We start from the raw sequence: 18,534 nt of genomic DNA on the forward strand, positions 1-18,534 counted from the left end.
CTTGATGTGTAGCGCCTCGCAAACGTCAAGCCGCCTGCTATCGCTGTATCTATCGATGATTTCTGTGTTGTTTACTAGGATTTCTCTGGCGATGGTTTGGTTGTGGGAAGAGATTATATGTTCCTTAATGGAGCCCTGTTGCTTATGCATCGTTAAACGCCTAGAAAGAGATGTTGTTGTCTTGCCTATATACTGGGTTTTTTTGAGCTTACAGTCCCCAAGTGGGCATTTGAAGGCATAGACGACGTTAGTCTCTTTTAAAGCGTTCTGTTTTGTGTCTGGAGAGTTTCTCATGAGTAGGCTGGCCGTTTTTCTGGTTTTATAGTAAATCGTCAGTTGTATCCTCTGATTTTTGTCTGTAGGGATAACGTTTCTATTAACAATATCTTTCAGGACCCTTTCCTCCGTTTTATGAGCTGTGGAAAAGAAGTTCCTGTAAAATAGTCTAATAGGGGGTATAGGTGTTGTGTTAGTTGTCTCTTCAGAGGTTGCATGGCTTTTCACTTTCCTTCTTATGATGTCTTCGACGAAACCATTGGAGAAGCCGTTATTGACTAGGACCTGCCTTACCCTACAGAGTTCTTCGTCGACTTGCTTCCATTCTGAGCTGTGGCTGAGAGCACGGTCGACATATGCGTTAACAACACTCCTCTTGTACCTGTCTGGGCAGTCGCTGTTGGCATTTAGGCACATTCCTATGTTTGTTTCCTTAGTGTAGACTGCAGTGTGGAAACCTCCGCCCTTTTCCATGACTGTTACATCTAGAAAGGGCAGCTTCCCATCCTTTTCCATCTCGTAAGTGAAACGCAGCACGGAACTCTGCTCAAATGCCTCCTTCAGCTCCTGCAGATGTCTGACATCAGGTACCTGTGTAAAAATGTCGTCAACATACCTGCAGTATATGGCCGGTTTCAAGTTTCAAGTACTGTTATATGGAGGACCTATGGCAATTCCACGACCAAGAGATGGCTTCCTGAACCTTGCAGGAATTAACCTCACTGAGGACCAAGTCACTCACCTAAATCTGGGCATAAACTGTCATGTTATGTCCAGACCAAGTGAGATGGCCCGGAAAGTAGAGTTGGAAATTCTGTTGGACGACATATTCGACCTCGAGACACAAAAGAAGGTCACTACCAAAGATACCTTACAAGCAGAACTTATTGCAGAAGGAGGAAAGAATCGAGGCAATTACCGAAGCACCATACTGTCCCCCGAGCTTAAAGCGGCAGCTAAAAGCCTTCGTGAGAACAAGGAGATAGTTGTCAGGAGAGGTGACAAGTCGCCAATATATGTCATTCTTAAAAAAGATGAATATCTGACGAAAATGAACATCATACTCTCTGACCAAACTAAGTTCCAAAGGGTAACGAAGGACACTACAGCCGAATTAAAAGCAAAGGTCAACAAACTGATCGAAACTGTGAACGCCAAGAAATCCGGACTCCACCTGCCAAAGATCATTGGGGAATATAAACCTGGATATGCGTATGGAAATGTCAAGACACACAAGCCTTGAAATCCACTTCAGCCAATCATTAGCCAGATACCCACACCCACGTACAGACTGGCGAAGCGACTCAACGGCCTGCTGACTCCTTATGTTCCTTGCGCCTTCAGCCTGAAGTCTCCAAAGGAATTTGTTGACTTACTGCGGGGCACACGGGCCACAGGGATAAGAGCCTCGTTGGACGTAGAATCGCTGTTTACCAACGTACCTGTGGACGAGACAATCGGAATGATAGCCGACAGAGTGTATCGTGATCCAGCCTGTACTCCTCTTGACATACCAGAAATTATTCTGAGGAAACTACTCCTAGCTTGTACTAAAGAGGCACCCTTCTTGAGCCCCGATGGGCACATGTATAAGCAAGTAGATGGGGTCGCCATGGGTTCTCCCCTAGGTGTCCTGTTTGCAAACTTCTACATGGGTACCATCGAGCAAAAAGTCTTAGTCGACATGAACTTGAAACCGGCCATATACTGCAGGTATGTTGACGACATTTTTACACAGGTACCTGATGTCAGACATCTGCAGGAGCTGAAGGAGGCATTTGAGCAGAGTTCCGTGCTGCGTTTCACTTACGAGATGGAAAAGGATGGGAAGCTGCCCTTTCTAGATGTAACAGTCATGGAAAAGGGCGGAGGTTTCCACACTGCAGTCTACACTAAGGAAACAAACATAGGAATGTGCCTAAATGCCAACAGCGACTGCCCAGACAGGTACAAGAGGAGTGTTGTTAACGCATATGTCGACCGTGCTCTCAGCCACAGCTCAGAATGGAAGCAAGTCTACGAAGAACTCTGTAGGGTAAGGCAGGTCCTAGTCAATAACGGCTTCTCCAATGGTTTCGTCGAAGACATTATAAGAAGGAAAGTGAAAAGCCATGCAACCTCTGAAGAGACAACTAACACAACACCTATACCCCCTATTAGACTATTTTACAGGAACTTCTTTTCCACAGCTCATAAAACGGAGGAAAGGGTCCTGAAAGATATTGTTAATAGAAACGTTATCCCTACAGACAAAAATCAGAGGATACAACTGACGATTTACTATAAAACCAGAAAAACGGCCAGCCTACTCATGAGAAACTCTCCAGACACAAAACAGAACGCTTTAAAAGAGACTAACGTCGTCTATGCCTTCAAATGCCCTCTTGGGGACTGTAAGCTCCAAAAAACCCAGTACAGTATATAGGCAAGACAACAACATCTCTTTCTAGGCGTTTAACGATGCATAAGCAACAGGGCTCCATTAAGGAACATATAATCTCTTCCCACAACCAAACCATCGCCAGAGAAATCCTAGTAAACAACACAGAAATCATCGATAGATACAGCGATAGCAGGCGGCTTGACGTTTGCGAGGCACTACACATCAAGAAGTCAACACCAGCAATCAACAGCCAATTATTGCACAACTATATTCTACCCACCTCAAGACATCGCTCCAATATAGAAGCATCAAGAAATATGGACCAATAGGCTTTCTACAAACACTTCTATTCAATATCCATTGTTTCGTGTTCTGTCTTGTGTTGATGAAATTAATACCCTATTAATACCACCTTTTGTTCTGTCTTGTGTTGATGAAATTAATACCCTATTAATGCCACCTCACCCCATCCACCTCTCTCAAATGTAGATATAAACAAAATCGGAGATACGTAAGGTCTATTCAGTTGTGTATTTGTAAACTAAAGTCTTTGAAAATGTAATAAGTTTTACGAAATGCGCTCGTGTCGCGTCAGACTAGAAATAAAAATGAATTTTGGAGAATTGATTTTTGATTTACCTCCAACAGTGAAAAGAAATGTACGAAAGATTGAGAAAATTCGTGTTAGAATTATTAATCTTACTTTTTCGGTCATATTTAATAATATATGTCTACAGGAAAGACTGCTACCAAAATATTATTATATATATATATATATATATATAATATATATATATATATATATATATATATATATATATATATATATATATATATATATATATATATATATATATATATATATATATATATAATGTCGTACCTAGTAGCCAGAACTCACTTCTCAGCCTATTATGCAAGGCCCGATTTGCCTAATAAGCCAAGTTTTCCTGAATTAATATATTTTCTCTAAATTTTTTCTTATGAAATGATAAAGCTACCCATTTCACTATATATGAGGTAATTTTTTTTTTATTGGAGTTAAAATTAACGTAGATATATGACCGAACCTAACCAACCCTACCTAACCTAACCTAACCTATCTTTATAGGTTAGGTTAGGTTAGGAAGCCGAAAAAGTTAGGTTAGGTTAGGTAGTCGAAAAAACATTAATTCATGAAAACTTGGCTTATTAGGCAAATCGGGCCTTGCATAGTAGGCTGAGAAGTGCGTTCTGGCTACTAGGTACGACATATATATATATATATTGTGACGGTGTTCCCCCCCTTATAATTCTCCTACGCCTGCAGTAAGAGTCATGTCTACTTTTCCCAAGCGTTCTCTACGTTGCAGGCTACAATTTGATATATGGGAGAGAGTGAAGTGTTCTCGGAGAGCCGAGAAATTTGTGAAATAGTAATGTTTTGGCCTGTGGTTTAGGCCCTTTAGGGAGCCAAGATGGCGCTGGCCTCTCTGATCTCCCGCCAAAACCGTGTGACGTCAGTGGCACCGGATTGGTCACCGACAGCAATGTGGCACCGGGAGCCAATGAAAACTTCCCTTAGCGAAAGTGACGTCACGATGGAAGGGGGTCCGGGCCGCGCGCCACTCTGGCGCCAGCAGTCAGACACGACACGTCATAGAGGTCGGACGTGCGACGAGTGGTCCTGTCTGTCGGACAGCTGTTTCCCACTACCGTGGATTTACGCGTCACCTGAAGTCCGCCAGTACTCTGAGAAGTCTTCCCTAGTTCATGTGTTGGACCAGAAGAGGGAATTGACGGTTATTTGAGCAACAAGTGCTCCAGTCAGGTACTGTGCCAGTAGCAGTGAAGCCGTGCAGTGACGTACGTGACGTCTGTGGCAATTCACCAGTTCGTGACAGCGTAGTGGCTGACAGAGCCACTGGGTAGCTGAGGAAGAGAGGACTATTTGGGGAAACCGAACGACTGTAGCTGAGACGTAGGCGACAGCCGTTGCTGGGAGGAGACGACGGCCAGGAGACCGACTCCAACCTTCAAGAAGTCAAGGAGGAGGACGGACCTGCAGTGAGGAGGCACGGAGACGACGCGCTAAACGGTGGGACGACGAGAGGCTCTGGTAGGACACGACGACGTGTAGTGTGGGGGCGTTCCCGACACGAGGACCAGGAGCTACATCTCGACTCTCATCGGAGGATAGGGTGAAGTAGGTGGTTCTAGTTCCCTCCCCATTCCCCTTTAGTTAGCTATATTATTTGGCTATATTATCTAGCCCGAAGATTTTATATGTCGTGAGCAAGTCTCACCTATGTCACGGTAAAGCACCAGTGTGCTAGACAGTACTATCAAGAGTACTTGTAATATTCATGTTGATTATTGGTGTGTACAGGCACCAGGAACCAGTGATAAATTTACTGTGTTGTGTATATCTTTCTATAGATTTTTGATATGAACATATAGTGGTAAATTATATATAATATTATGCCAGTATTTGGAGGTTAGGCTATGTGCCCAGAAACTATTTATTTTCCATGTATTGATGATTGATTTATATACCATATATATGTCTATGTCCATTCAGTGAATAATCATTTGTGAGTACAGTGAATCATTGCGTTATCGCCCACGAGAGAAAGTACTGAAAACTCCCGTGTTAATATTTCATTATATATTGTTGGATAAATAACAGTGTAAGACCAGTACAGTGAATCATTGTAGAATTGATTGTAGAAAAGACTGTTTGAGCCTAAGTACAGTGTAACTAAGTAATTCGGTTTATTTGTGCCAATATACTGTAGAGTGTGCGAGTTTCTAGTAATATTGGAGAATTTGAAGAAACCGCGCGCGTGAATCTAGCAAACAAGCAAATTTCGCGCGGAGTGACCATTGCGATCAGCTGTTCTTGACACTTGATGAGGAGGGGAGAGTGTTGCCCTCTAGCGGTCGCATAATATCCGTGGGAATTACCGGCCGAGTCAGGATCAGTTGATTTATCAATTGCTGTGTGGCCTTGTGACATCTTTCATACATTTTAAGTAAAATACAAAACTCTCTTTGTGTTTTTATCATCCCCTCCATTGATCTTGTGGCTATACTATACCTGTAAGCATAGAGTGATAACAACAAGTACCTGCCTGATTCCTGATCTTTGAGTGTGACCTTGCCAAGGCTACCACTGAATACACCAGTCCACTGAGGGTGTTACTGGCCACCTTAAACACCAGTTGGCGATCTTGTGTTTAACCGTAGAGCCCTATTGTTGGGGAGGGCACACGACAGTCGAGGTGAACGAGTCGTGTTCTCACTCTTTCTTAATAAGAGGCCGTTAAGATTGACTGGGAGACTCTCCTGGCGTGCAGTGGCGCCGTGAGGATCGAGGGAAGACCCGCAGGGCTACGGTGAGTTACCTTGAGCGTAACTATTGCTCACCCCAGAGTAAGGGTAGAGAATAATAGAGAGGTGAAAACCCCAACATTGGCGACCTTGCCAGGATCTAGATCGGAGTAAAGGTTGCAGTGGTACTTTGCAGTGGTGTTAGAGATCAGGTGCAGGTTAACACTCGTAACACAAGATGGAGGATGATAAAATAACCAGGTTTATTGACTCTAGAGATGAACAGGTGCTGGAAGAGTGCACCAAGGCACAGTTACAGGCAATAGCGAATCATTTCGGAATAAAGCTGAAATCTGCCAGAGTGGCAGAAAAAAGAATAGAGATAATGGCTCAGCTCAGGGCTCGAGAGGAAGCTTTGGGGGAGGAACGGCCCCAAACACCTGCCAGTGAGGGTGAGCGCCTGAGTATTGGGGGAAGCAGCAGGGGATCCAGCAGCAGCAGGCACAGTATAAAGCTGGAAATAATGAAGCTGCAGCTAGAAGCACAGCAGCGCAGAGAAGAGCGAGAAGCGCAGCTGAGGAGAGAAGAAGCACAGCAGCGCAAAGAAGAGCAAGAAGCACAGCAGCGCAGAGAAAAGCGAGAAGCAGAAGCGCAGCTAAGGCGTGAGGAGCTAGAAGCACAGCTACGCCGGGAAGAACACGAGCAAGAAGTTAGGCTGAGACAAATGGAAATAGAAGCCAAAAAGGAAGTAGAGCTGAAGCGAATTGAATTAGGACTAAATGTACCTGCCCCGCCACAGGAAGACCGACGAGTGAGGGAACGAGACCTGCCGGTCTTTGTGCCTAGTGAAGCCGAAAGTTTCTTCGATCACTTTGAGAGAGTTGCTGCTATGAAGAGGTGGCCGAGGGCGGAGTGGGCGGAATTGGTCCAAGGGAGGCTCACGGGTGAAGCTCGTGAAGCATTCACTATGCTCGACTTCCAGGAATGCACTAACTACGATGTGGTAAAACGAGCTGTGCTCCGTTCCTTTAAGCTCACGCCAGAGTGTTACAGAAAGAGGTTTAGAGAATGTACCCGGTCACCAGGAAAATCGTATGCGGAGACGGCGAGGCACCTAGAAAGAAAGCTCCTTAAGTGGCTGGACTCCGAGGAAGCGAGGTCGGCCGAAGAGATCAAGGAACTAATGGCGATGGAAAAATTTATGTCCGTGCTCTCTCCTGAGATCAGGCTGAGGATAAAGGAGGCGGACATAAAGAACCTGAGGGCCGCAGCCGACCGAGCCGACATGTTAGAGGAAGTACTACGCCCAAGCCGAGAGGGACAGCATCAATCACCCGCGTACTCCGGAGGCAGTAGGAATTATAGGAGGACGAATGGATGGAGGACAGGAGCGAGTTCTCCCAGGTCCCACCGCTCGAGATGGTACGACAGAGGAACAAAAGATGTTGTGGAACCGATAGAGGAGAGCCAAGATGAGAGCTCGGAAGTTGTTACTGCAACGAAGGAAACGACAAGTGAGGCGGGAAAGACACAGGGTGTGACGGTCTCTGGAGGCAGTGCTAAGGCGAGCGGTGGCGGATGGTCTCCGCCGAGGGGCCGCTGCTACAACTGCGGAATACCCGGACACGTCGCGCGGGAATGCAGACGCCCTAAGCAGCGGGGACACGTTGCCTTAGTGATGTTCGAGGACCAGAGGGCCGAGGGAGTGCGGGATGAACCCGTGCTAAATGGGGAGAAGAAAGTTCACCCATTTATGTGTCAAGGAACCGTAAGGATGGGGGTCGCAGACCCCATCCCCGTGAAGATGCTAAGAGACACCGGGGCTGACTTTACCCTGGTAAGTGAAACCCTGTTCCCCGAGGGTTACGAAAGTACCAGTGTGGGGGTGGCACGGGTGGCCACTGTGGGAGGCCCAGTGAGGATGCCCCTACACCAGGTAACTTTAAATTCCGATTATGGCTGCCAAACCCTAGTGGTGGGAGTCTGTACATCAATGCCCAAGATGGAGGCACAGGTCATCTTGGGGAATGACGCGTGTGGAGGATACGTTCTCCCACATCTCGTGAAGGGCGAAGATTGCATAGAACAGTACAATGAGACAGGCGGAGAGTTGAACGCCTGTGGGGACGAGAAGGGAATCGCACCGGTGGCGATCCCGGTTTGTACTGTGACACCGAGACAACGCGAAGAACCAGGAGGTTGTGGATCTGATGGGGCTGAGGAGTCGACTGACAGCCTGGGAACAGATCGCCTCTACGTAGGACCCAGAGAACGAGTGGAGGGCGAGAGTAGCCCGAATGGTGAGTTGCAGGTGACACTCACCGGTTCTCCAGGGGTAAGCCGCACTCGTCCCGGAGAGTTACAGCAGGAGGAGTTCTCCGAATTGGTTAGTAAGGCCGAAGGAGGACGTGTGGGTCCTGAGAAGGCTTACTTTCCATTTATATATATTATATATGCCATGCTATTCATGATGAAGGAACGATGGACGCCAGGAGCAACCGTGGGAACGGTGAATAAATATGTCCAGAAGTTCAAAGAACGTCGCACTAGAGCGAAGAAACTGGCTAGGAAACTCCTGAAGAAGGCGCAACGTAAGATGTCGGAGTGGTACGACATAAGAGCTGCGCAGAGGGATTTTCAGGCCGGATCCAAAGTAATGGTTGTGCTGCCAGGTAAAGGTAGAGTGACCAGGTCGCGGTTCAAGAGACCATATCGAGTGCTGCGACGGTTGGGTCCAGTGTCGTACGAGATTGGGAAGCCGGATGGACCCCGGAAGAAACAGGTGTGTCGCATGGACCGCCTGAAACCTTTCTTCATTGTGGAAGGAAGAGCCGACAAGCAGGAAGGAACGATGTCCCAAGAAACCCAGCGTAAGACGGGTCTGAGTGTACCGAGGGACCGAGAACTCCCGGAGGAGGAAAGTAAGTGGTCCAGGGCGGACGGCACCAGTCTCACCCGCACTGAGAGTCTGACAAGGATCAAGGTCAAGCACATCAAGGGGAAGGACAACGTAGTAGCGGATGCCCTATCCCGCATCCACTAACCAGACATGACTCTTATTTTAAGGGGAGGGGTATGTGACGGTGTTCCCCCCCTTATAATTCTCCCACGCCTGCAGTAAGAGTCATGTCTACTTTTCCCAAGCGTTCTCTACGTTGCAGGCTACAATTTGATATATGGGAGAGAGTGAAGTGTTCTCGGAGAGCCGAGAAATTTGTGAAATAGTAATGTTTTGGCCTGTGGTTTAGGCCCTTTAGGGAGCCAAGATGGCGCTGGCCTCTCTGATCTCCCGCCAAAACCGTGTGACGTCAGTGGCACCGGATTGGTCACCGACAGCAATGTGGCACCGGGAGCCAATGAAAACTTCCCTTAGCGAAAGTGACGTCACGATGGAAGGGGGTCCGGGCCGCGCGCCACTCTGGCGCCAGCAGTCAGACACGACACGTCATAGAGGTCGGACGTGCGACGAGTGGTCCTGTCTGTCGGACAGCTGTTTCCCACTACCGTGGATTTACGCGTCACCTGAAGTCCGCCAGTACTCTGAGAAGTCTTCCCTAGTTCATGTGTTGGACCAGAAGAGGGAATTGACGGTTATTTGAGCAACAAGTGCTCCAGTCAGGTACTGTGCCAGTAGCAGTGAAGCCGTGCAGTGACGTACGTGACGTCTGTGGCAATTCACCAGTTCGTGACAGCGTAGTGGCTGACAGAGCCACTGGGTAGCTGAGGAAGAGAGGACTATTTGGGGAAACCGAACGACTGTAGCTGAGACGTAGGCGACAGCCGTTGCTGGGAGGAGACGACGGCCAGGAGACCGACTCCAACCTTCAAGAAGTCAAGGAGGAGGACGGACCTGCAGTGAGGAGGCACGGAGACGACGCGCTAAACGGTGGGACGACGAGAGGCTCTGGTAGGACACGACGACGTGTAGTGTGGGGGCGTTCCCGACACGAGGACCAGGAGCTACATCTCGACTCTCATCGGAGGATAGGGTGAAGTAGGTGGTTCTAGTTCCCTCCCCATTCCCCTTTAGTTAGCTATATTATTTGGCTATATTATCTAGCCCGAAGATTTTATATGTCGTGAGCAAGTCTCACCTATGTCACGGTAAAGCACCAGTGTGCTAGACAGTACTATCAAGAGTACTTGTAATATTCATGTTGATTATTGGTGTGTACAGGCACCAGGAACCAGTGATAAATTTACTGTGTTGTGTATATCTTTCTATAGATTTTTGATATGAACATATAGTGGTAAATTATATATAATATTATGCCAGTATTTGGAGGTTAGGCTATGTGCCCAGAAACTATTTATTTTCCATGTATTGATGATTGATTTATATACCATATATATGTCTATGTCCATTCAGTGAATAATCATTTGTGAGTACAGTGAATCATTGCGTTATCGCCCACGAGAGAAAGTACTGAAAACTCCCGTGTTAATATTTCATTATATATTGTTGGATAAATAACAGTGTAAGACCAGTACAGTGAATCATTGTAGAATTGATTGTAGAAAAGACTGTTTGAGCCTAAGTACAGTGTAACTAAGTAATTCGGTTTATTTGTGCCAATATAGAGTGTGCGAGTTTCTAGTAATATTGGAGAATTTGAAGAAACCGCGCGCGTGAATCTAGCAAACAAGCAAATTTCGCGCGGAGTGACCATTGCGATCAGCTGTTCTTGACACTTGATGAGGAGGGGAGAGTGTTGCCCTCTAGCGGTCGCATAATATCCGTGGGAATTACCGGCCGAGTCAGGATCAGTTGATTTATCAATTGCTGTGTGGCCTTGTGACATCTTTCATACATTTTAAGTAAAATACAAAACTCTCTTTGTGTTTTTATCATCCCCTCCATTGATCTTGTGGCTATACTATACCTGTAAGCATAGAGTGATAACAACAAGTACCTGCCTGATTCCTGATCTTTGAGTGTGACCTTGCCAAGGCTACCACTGAATACACCAGTCCACTGAGGGTGTTACTGGCCACCTTAAACACCAGTTGGCGATCTTGTGTTTAACCGTAGAGCCCTATTGTTGGGGAGGGCACACGACAGTCGAGGTGAACGAGTCGTGTTCTCACTCTTTCTTAATAAGAGGCCGTTAAGATTGACTGGGAGGCTCTCCTGGCGTGCAGTGGCGCCGTGAGGATCGAGGGAAGACCCGCAGGGCTACGGTGAGTTACCTTGAGCGTAACTATTGCTCACCCCAGAGTAAGGGTAGAGAATAATAGAGAGGTGAAAACCCCAACAATATATATATATATATATATATATATATATATATATATATATATATATATATATATATATATATATATATATATAACTGAAAACTCACACTCCAGAAGTGACTCGAACCCATACTCCCAGAAGCAACGCAACTGGTATGTACAAGACGCCTTAATCCACTTGACCATCACGACCGGACAAAATGAGGTGATAGCCGAGGCTATTTGAACCCCCCCACCGCCGGCACTCGGATAGTAATCTTGGGCATAGCATTTTACCAAATCACCTCATTCTTTGGGGCACACGTGAGGAACACAAATGCGAACAAGCCTGAATGGTCCCCAGGACAATATGCAACTGAAAACTCACACCCCATAAGTGACTCGAACCCATACTCCCAGAAGCAACGCAACTGGTATGTACAAGACGCCTTAATCCACTTGACCATCACGACCGGACAAAATGAGGTGATAGCCGAGGTTATTTGAACCCCCCCACCGCCGGCACTCGGATAGTAATCTTGGGCATAGCATTTTACCAAATCACCTCATTCTTTGGGGCACACGTGAGGAACACAAATGCGAACAAGCCTGAATGGTCCCCAGGACAATATGCAACTGAAAACTCACACCTCAGAAGTGACTCGAACCCATACTCCCAGAAGCAACGCAACTGGTATGTACAAGACGCCTTAATCCACTTGACCATCACGACCGGACAAAATGAGGTGATAGCCGAGGCTATTTGAACCACCCCACCGCCGGCACTCGGATAGTAATCTTGGGCATAGCATTTTACCAAATCACCTCATTCTTTGGGGCACACGTGAGGAATACAAATGCGAACAAGCCTGAATGGTCCCCAGGACAATATGCAACTGAAAACTCACACCCCAGAAGTGACTCGAACCCATACTCCCAGAAGCAACGCAACTGGTATGTACAAGACGCCTTAATCCACTCGACCATCACGACCGGACAAAATGAGGTGATAGCCGAGGCTATTTGAACCACCCCACCGCCGGCACTCGGATAGTAATCTTGGGCATAGCATTTTACCAAATCACTTCATTCTTTGGGGCACACGTGAGGAACACAAATGCGAACAAGCCTGAATGGTCCCCAGGACAATATGCAACTGAAAACTCACATTCCAGAAGTGACTCGAACCCATACTCGTGTGCCCCAAAGAATGAGGTGATTTGGTAAAATGCTATGCCCAAGATTACTATCCGAGTGCCGGCGGTGGGGTGGTTCAAATAGCCTCGGCTATCACCTCATTTTGTCCGGTCGTGATGGTCAAGTGGATTAAGGCGTCATGTACATACCAGTTGCGTTGCTTCTGGGAGTATGGGTTCGAGTCACTTCTGGGGTGTGAGTTTTCAGTTGCATATTGTCCTGGGGACCATTCAGGCTTGTTCGCATATATATATATATATATATATATATATATAATATATATATATATATATATATATATATATATATATATATATATATATATATATATATATATATATATATATATGTGTGTATATCACGAAAATAAACACGTGATTAAGAATGTGACAATGTCAGACCACGAAGGAAAAATGAAACAGGAAATTTCCTTAAGTACTTTCGTATATTAAATACATCTTTAGAAGGTCATTTTACAGATCGAGTGATGGGTATAAATAGGCAGGAAGGAGTGGTGAAGTAAGGTGAGGTACAATACTTGGACAACGCAGAAGGCCCATTGGCCCATCAGTTTGGCTTTTGGTAGCAATGGTTTCACCAGAATAGGGGGTTTGTTTTGGGGTGCTTACCTTTCTGGGTGCCAGATCCGTTTGATGACACACATAGAATGCTCCCAACCATATGGGGATTTCTATAGGAAATTGTTCCTCATGCCCCTCTTGAGGGGGCCAGGTTCTGGTTCATGGTCCTCTGTAGGCAAGACCTCCGTGCACATTGACGGATGCCAGAAAGTTATACATACCCATTCAGCCTGGATAGCTCTTGGGAGCCTCTGGGACTCTCCCAGAAAATGGCGTTTCATTACATTCAACGCTGGTTTTATGTACATATTTTTCAGATTGTTTTACAATAAATCCAATTGTTAGAAAGCAATCAGGCTAGATCACGGTCATGTCCTTCATTCACTGATACTGGTTCGGGTTGTGGGGTGCCGCACCCGGATTTATTATTAAAACAAAATTGTAAAAAAATCAATTTCTTAAAACATTGGGAAGAACTTTTCACAATGGTGATGCCAAATAATGTGATCCTTAGGTCAAATCATTACACATTACATAATTATCTGGGCCACAAAAGGTATAATTTTAGTGTTTAAAAATTGACAATAACCCATAAGTTAGAACAGTGCACTAGGGATTTGTTCCAGATTTATATCAATAGTTCCACTAAGTTCAATTGATTTATTTTCATTTAAATTTATAAGTTAGAAACAAAATACTAAGCATGATAAAAATACATGGTCAAGACAAGTATGGATAATTATCAATTACTTTTAGTAATTTCTTAACTAGATTTATAACCCGAGTATGTATACTGTAACCCCGCGATTATCCGGGATTCAAACATCCGGAAAACGCCCTTATACGGCCAAAATCGTGATCGGATAAAGTTATCACAATATCCGGCCAAAATGGCCACAGGATCCGGATAAAAGCTGGTTTAGCCGGATGAAAATACGGCCATACCATATTAATCCCGTCTGTGGCTCTAGACGCATGGTGGAGGAGGGGGTGGGGTGGGTGGGTGGTGTTGGGACGGTGGAAGGAGAGCGTCAGGAAGGACCACCTGGGTACAGGAATTACCATTAATTTTAGAACAATTAATCATAGCCAAAAACAAATGAAATAAGTACTAGTAATTATGTAATAACAAATAAATAAGTTTTCTAAAAGCATTGTTCACAGGCTGAAGTTTCCTTAAAAAATATTGTGAATTTTTTCCTCCTGGCGGCCTACGTAACGTGCTATAGCTGCCCCACCCCAAGTGGACCCGTCCAACACTGGTCAACCCATGTGCGTCCGTCCCTCGTGTTATACACAGTGCTGCGCCATTAGCGAAATATTTTTTTACATAGCTTTTTTATTTTCATAGTAACTTTGAACAATTTTGGCCAAGAATATGTCTGGTAGCAGCATCAATCGTTCTGGAGGTGTTAAGAGGAAGAAAGTTGTCCTAACAATTAAAGACAAGTCACTGTTATACACCTCAACCAGTGCGGCGTCACAGTGCTGCGCCATTAGTGAAATATTTTTTTAAATAACTTTCTTAATTTTCATAGTAACTTTGAACATTTTTGGCCAAGAATATGTCTGGTAGCAGCATCAATCGTTCTGGAAGTGTTAAGAGGAAGAAGATTGTCCTAGCAATTAAAGACAAGTTACGTGTTGTTCAACCAGTGAGGCGTCACAGGCAGCCAAGCGCCTTCAACAAGTGAGGCGCTACAGGCAAGCCAAGCTCCTTCAACAAGTGAGGCATTACAGGCAAGCTAAGTGCTTTCAACAAGTGAAGCGCCACAGGCAGCCAAGCGCCCTCAACAAGTGAGGCGCCACAGGCAAGCCAAGCTCCTTCAACAAGTGAGGCATTACAGGCAAGCTAAGTGCTTTCAACAAGTGAAGCGCCACAGGCAAGCCAAGCGCCTTCAACAAGTGAGGCGCAAGCAAGCGCCTTTAACAAGTGAGGTGCCACAGGCAAGCCAAGCGCCTTCAACAAGTGAGGCGCAAGCAAGCGCCTTTAACAAGTGAGGCGCCACAGGCAAGCCAAGCACCTTCAACAAGTGAGGCATTACAGGCAAGCCAAGCGCTTTCGACAAGTGAAGCACCACAGGCAAGCCAAGCGCCTTCAACAAGTGAGGTGCAAGCAAGCGCCTTCAACAAGTGAGGCCTCACAGGCAACCCAAATGCCTTTAACCAGTGAGGCTTCAGCAGCTGGCAGTCAAAACTAACTTAGGTTATGAACTGTACAGTAATTTTAAGTGTTAATTTTAGTGTTGTGTTAGTATGGGTTACGTAAATTGTTAAGAATTTTTAACTTCAAGATGTGTGGCATCAATCAAGAAAACGAACACCAACAAGGTAAGTTGAGGTTTCTAGTTGAATATTTAATAATTGTATGTGGCAAGGCAATTCAAATTATGTTGTTTGTTGTATAAAAATAGTTGGAAATGGTCACTTTTGGACTCGTAGGTGAAAAAGTACCATTATCCGAAAAATGTGATAATCCGGCTGGGGGTCCTTCCCATATAGTCCGGATGATCGAGTGGAGACAGTATACAGTGGCACCTCGACTAACGATTGTCCCTACTTACGATAATTTCGAATTACAATGTAAATTTCATCAGAAAATGCGACTCGACATCCAATGGTGTTGTCGACTTAATTTGTTGGTACACGTTCGGGTCGACCGAGCTCGTGGTTCCCAGTCACGCCGCCGACCTGCCTCAGTTTACTACGGCTGCCTGCTTAGTGACGATCGCGCCTATAAGAAATTTCGCTTTTGTAGTGATTTGTTGCATTTTGAACATTAAAGTGATTATTATATATCACGCCATGAGTCCCAGGAAAGTCAGTGGTAAGGCTCAACATATGAGATCCCATGTAAGGATGACCATAGAGCAGAAACAAGAGATCATTCGTAAATATGAAGATGGTGTGCGGGTTGTTGGACTGGCTAGGCAGTACAACAAATCTCAGTCAATGATATCCACCATACTGGCTAAGAAAAAGGACATTATGGGTGCTAAAGTAATGCATCATTACAGACAAATGTTAAAACGAAGGGAAAAACAAATGTCTCTTGACAAATTTGTAGTGAGACAAACAAGCACTGAACCACAACCAGGTCCTAGTGGTATTCAGGCAAAACGTAGGAGAGAGAGTACCCCAGAGAAAACATCACTGCCTGATGTGATAATGGAAGGGAACTCCCCTTCCAGACAGTAAGAACTTTCCTTCCCCCCTCTCATCACCATCTTCTATATGCCATCAAGAGCCCTCCATAAAGGTAAGATAAACTTAGGTACTGTATTGTAGTTAGAAAAAAACATTGTATTCAGTATAAAATGTATTTGTATGTTAATATTTTGGAGGGTGGGGGAACGGATTAATTCAATTCCCTTTATTTTTTGTGGGAAAAATTGCTTCGACTTACGATATTTTGACTTACGATCCATCTCTGGGAACGAATTAGCATCGTAAGTCAAGGCCCCATTGTACTATTAATTTTTTCTAATTTTGTTCCAAATTAATGTAATATAGATGTGTCATTATAAATTTGTATTCTTTGTGTTGACAGGATGAGATGAGGCAAGCAAGACGGATGATGCTCTGTAAGTGGCTGCTGGACTGTGCTAGGCAAGACGGCAATGACCATAATGTGGTGAGTATCATCCCCCTCCATCATAATGTGTTGTGTATCATTCCCTCCATCATAATGTGTTGTGTATCATCCCCCTCCATCATAATGTGTTGTGTATCATCCCCCTCCATCATAATGTGGCGTGTATCATTCCCTCCATCATAATGTGTTGTGTATCATCCCCTCCATCATAATGTGGTGTGTATCATTCCCTCCATCATAATGTGGTGTGTATCATCCCCTCCATCATAATGTGGTGAGTATCATCCCCCTCCATCATAATGTGGTGAGTATCATCCCCCTCCATCATAATGTGGTGTGTATCATCCCCTCCATCATAATGTGGTGAGTATCATCCCCTCCATCATAATGTGGTGAGTATCATCCCCCTCCATCATAATGTGGTGTGTATCATCCCCTCCATCATAATGTGGTGAGTATCATCCCCCTCCATCATAATGTGGTGAGTATCATCCCCCTCCATCATAATGTGGTGTGTATCATCCCCTCCATCATAATGTGGTGAGTATCATCCCCTCCATCATAATGTGGTGAGTATCATCCCCCTCCATCATAATGTGGTGAGTATCATTCCCTCCATCATAATGTGGTGTGTATCATTCCCTCCATCATAATGTGTTGTGTATCATCCCCTCCATCATAATGTGGTGTGTATCATTCCCTCCATCATAATGTGGTGTGTATCATCCCCTCCATCATAATGTGTTGTGTATCATCCCCCTCCATCATAATGTGGTGAGTATCATTCCCTCCATCATAATGTGGTGTGTATCATCCCCTCCATCATAATGTGGTGTATCATTCCCTCCATCATAATGTGGTGTGTATCATCCCCTCCATCATAATGTGGTGTGTATCATTCCCTCCATCATAATGTGAGTATCATCCCCCTCCATCATAATGTGGTGTGTATCATTCCCTCCATCATAATGTGGTGAGTATCATCCCCCTCCATCATAATGTGGTGTGTATCATTCCCTCCATCATAATGTGGTGAGTATCATCCCCCTCCATCATAATGTGGTGTGTATCATTCCCTCCATCATAATGTGGTGTGTATCATCCCCCTCCATCATAATGTAGTGTGTATCATTCCCTCCATCATAATGTGGCGTGTATCATTCCCTCCATCATAATGTGGTGTGTATCATTCCCTCCATCATAATGTGGTGAGTATCATCCCCCTCCATCATAATGTGGTGTGTATCATCCCCCTCCATCATAATGTAGTGTGTATCATTCCCTCCATCATAATGTGGCGTGTATCATTCCCTCCATCATAATGTGGTGTGTATCATTCCCTCCATCATAATGTGGTGAGTATCATCCCCTCCATCATAATGTGGTGTGTATCATTCCCTCCATCATAATGTGGTGAGTATCATCCCCCACCATCATAATGTGGTGTGTATCATTCCCTCCATCATAATGTGGTGAGTATCATCCCCCTCCATCATAATGTGGTGTGTATCATTCCCTCCATCATAATGTGGTGTGTATCATCCCCCTCCATCATAATGTGGTGAGTATCATCCCCCTCCATCATAATGTGGTGTGTATCATCCCCACCATCATAATGTGGTGTGTATCATTCCCTCCATCATAATGTGGTGTGTATCATCCCCCTCCATCATAATGTGGTGAGTATCATCCCCCTCCATCATAATGTGGTGTGTATCATTCCCTCCATCATAATGTGGTGTATCATTCCCTCCATCATAATGTGGTGTGTATCATTCCCTCCATCATAATGTGGTGTGTATCATTCCCTCCATCATAATGTGGTGAGTATCATCCCCCTCCATCATAATGTGGTGTGTATCATTCCCACCATCATAATGTGGTGTGTGTGGTGTTTGTGTGTTACTGAGGAAGTCTTGGTTGTAGGGTTGATGTAAAGTCATGACTTGGTTACTGACTTTAATACTTAATAT

At 45.1% G+C, this 18,534-nt stretch overlaps 1 protein-coding gene across 5 annotated transcripts in view; it reads left to right on the forward strand.

The window, feature by feature from the left end:
• The window catches only part of LOC123760934 (uncharacterized), a 357,440-nt gene that overhangs the window by 238,345 nt on the left and 100,561 nt on the right, over positions 1-18,534 (forward strand). For all 5 annotated transcript variants that reach the window (XR_011229455.1, XM_069330073.1, XM_069330069.1 and 2 more), the window contains one exon: positions 16,517-16,600. Coding sequence is in view for 4 of the 5 variants with exons in the window: in XM_069330073.1 (XP_069186174.1) it covers positions 16,517-16,600 (84 nt within the window). In the remaining variant the exon portion in view is untranslated. Of the gene's footprint in view, positions 1-16,516; positions 16,601-18,534 lie in introns of those variants that run through there.

Source organism: Procambarus clarkii, chromosome 3, assembly GCF_040958095.1.
Source record: "Procambarus clarkii isolate CNS0578487 chromosome 3, FALCON_Pclarkii_2.0, whole genome shotgun sequence".
Taxonomy (NCBI): Eukaryota; Metazoa; Arthropoda; class Malacostraca; order Decapoda; family Cambaridae; genus Procambarus; species Procambarus clarkii.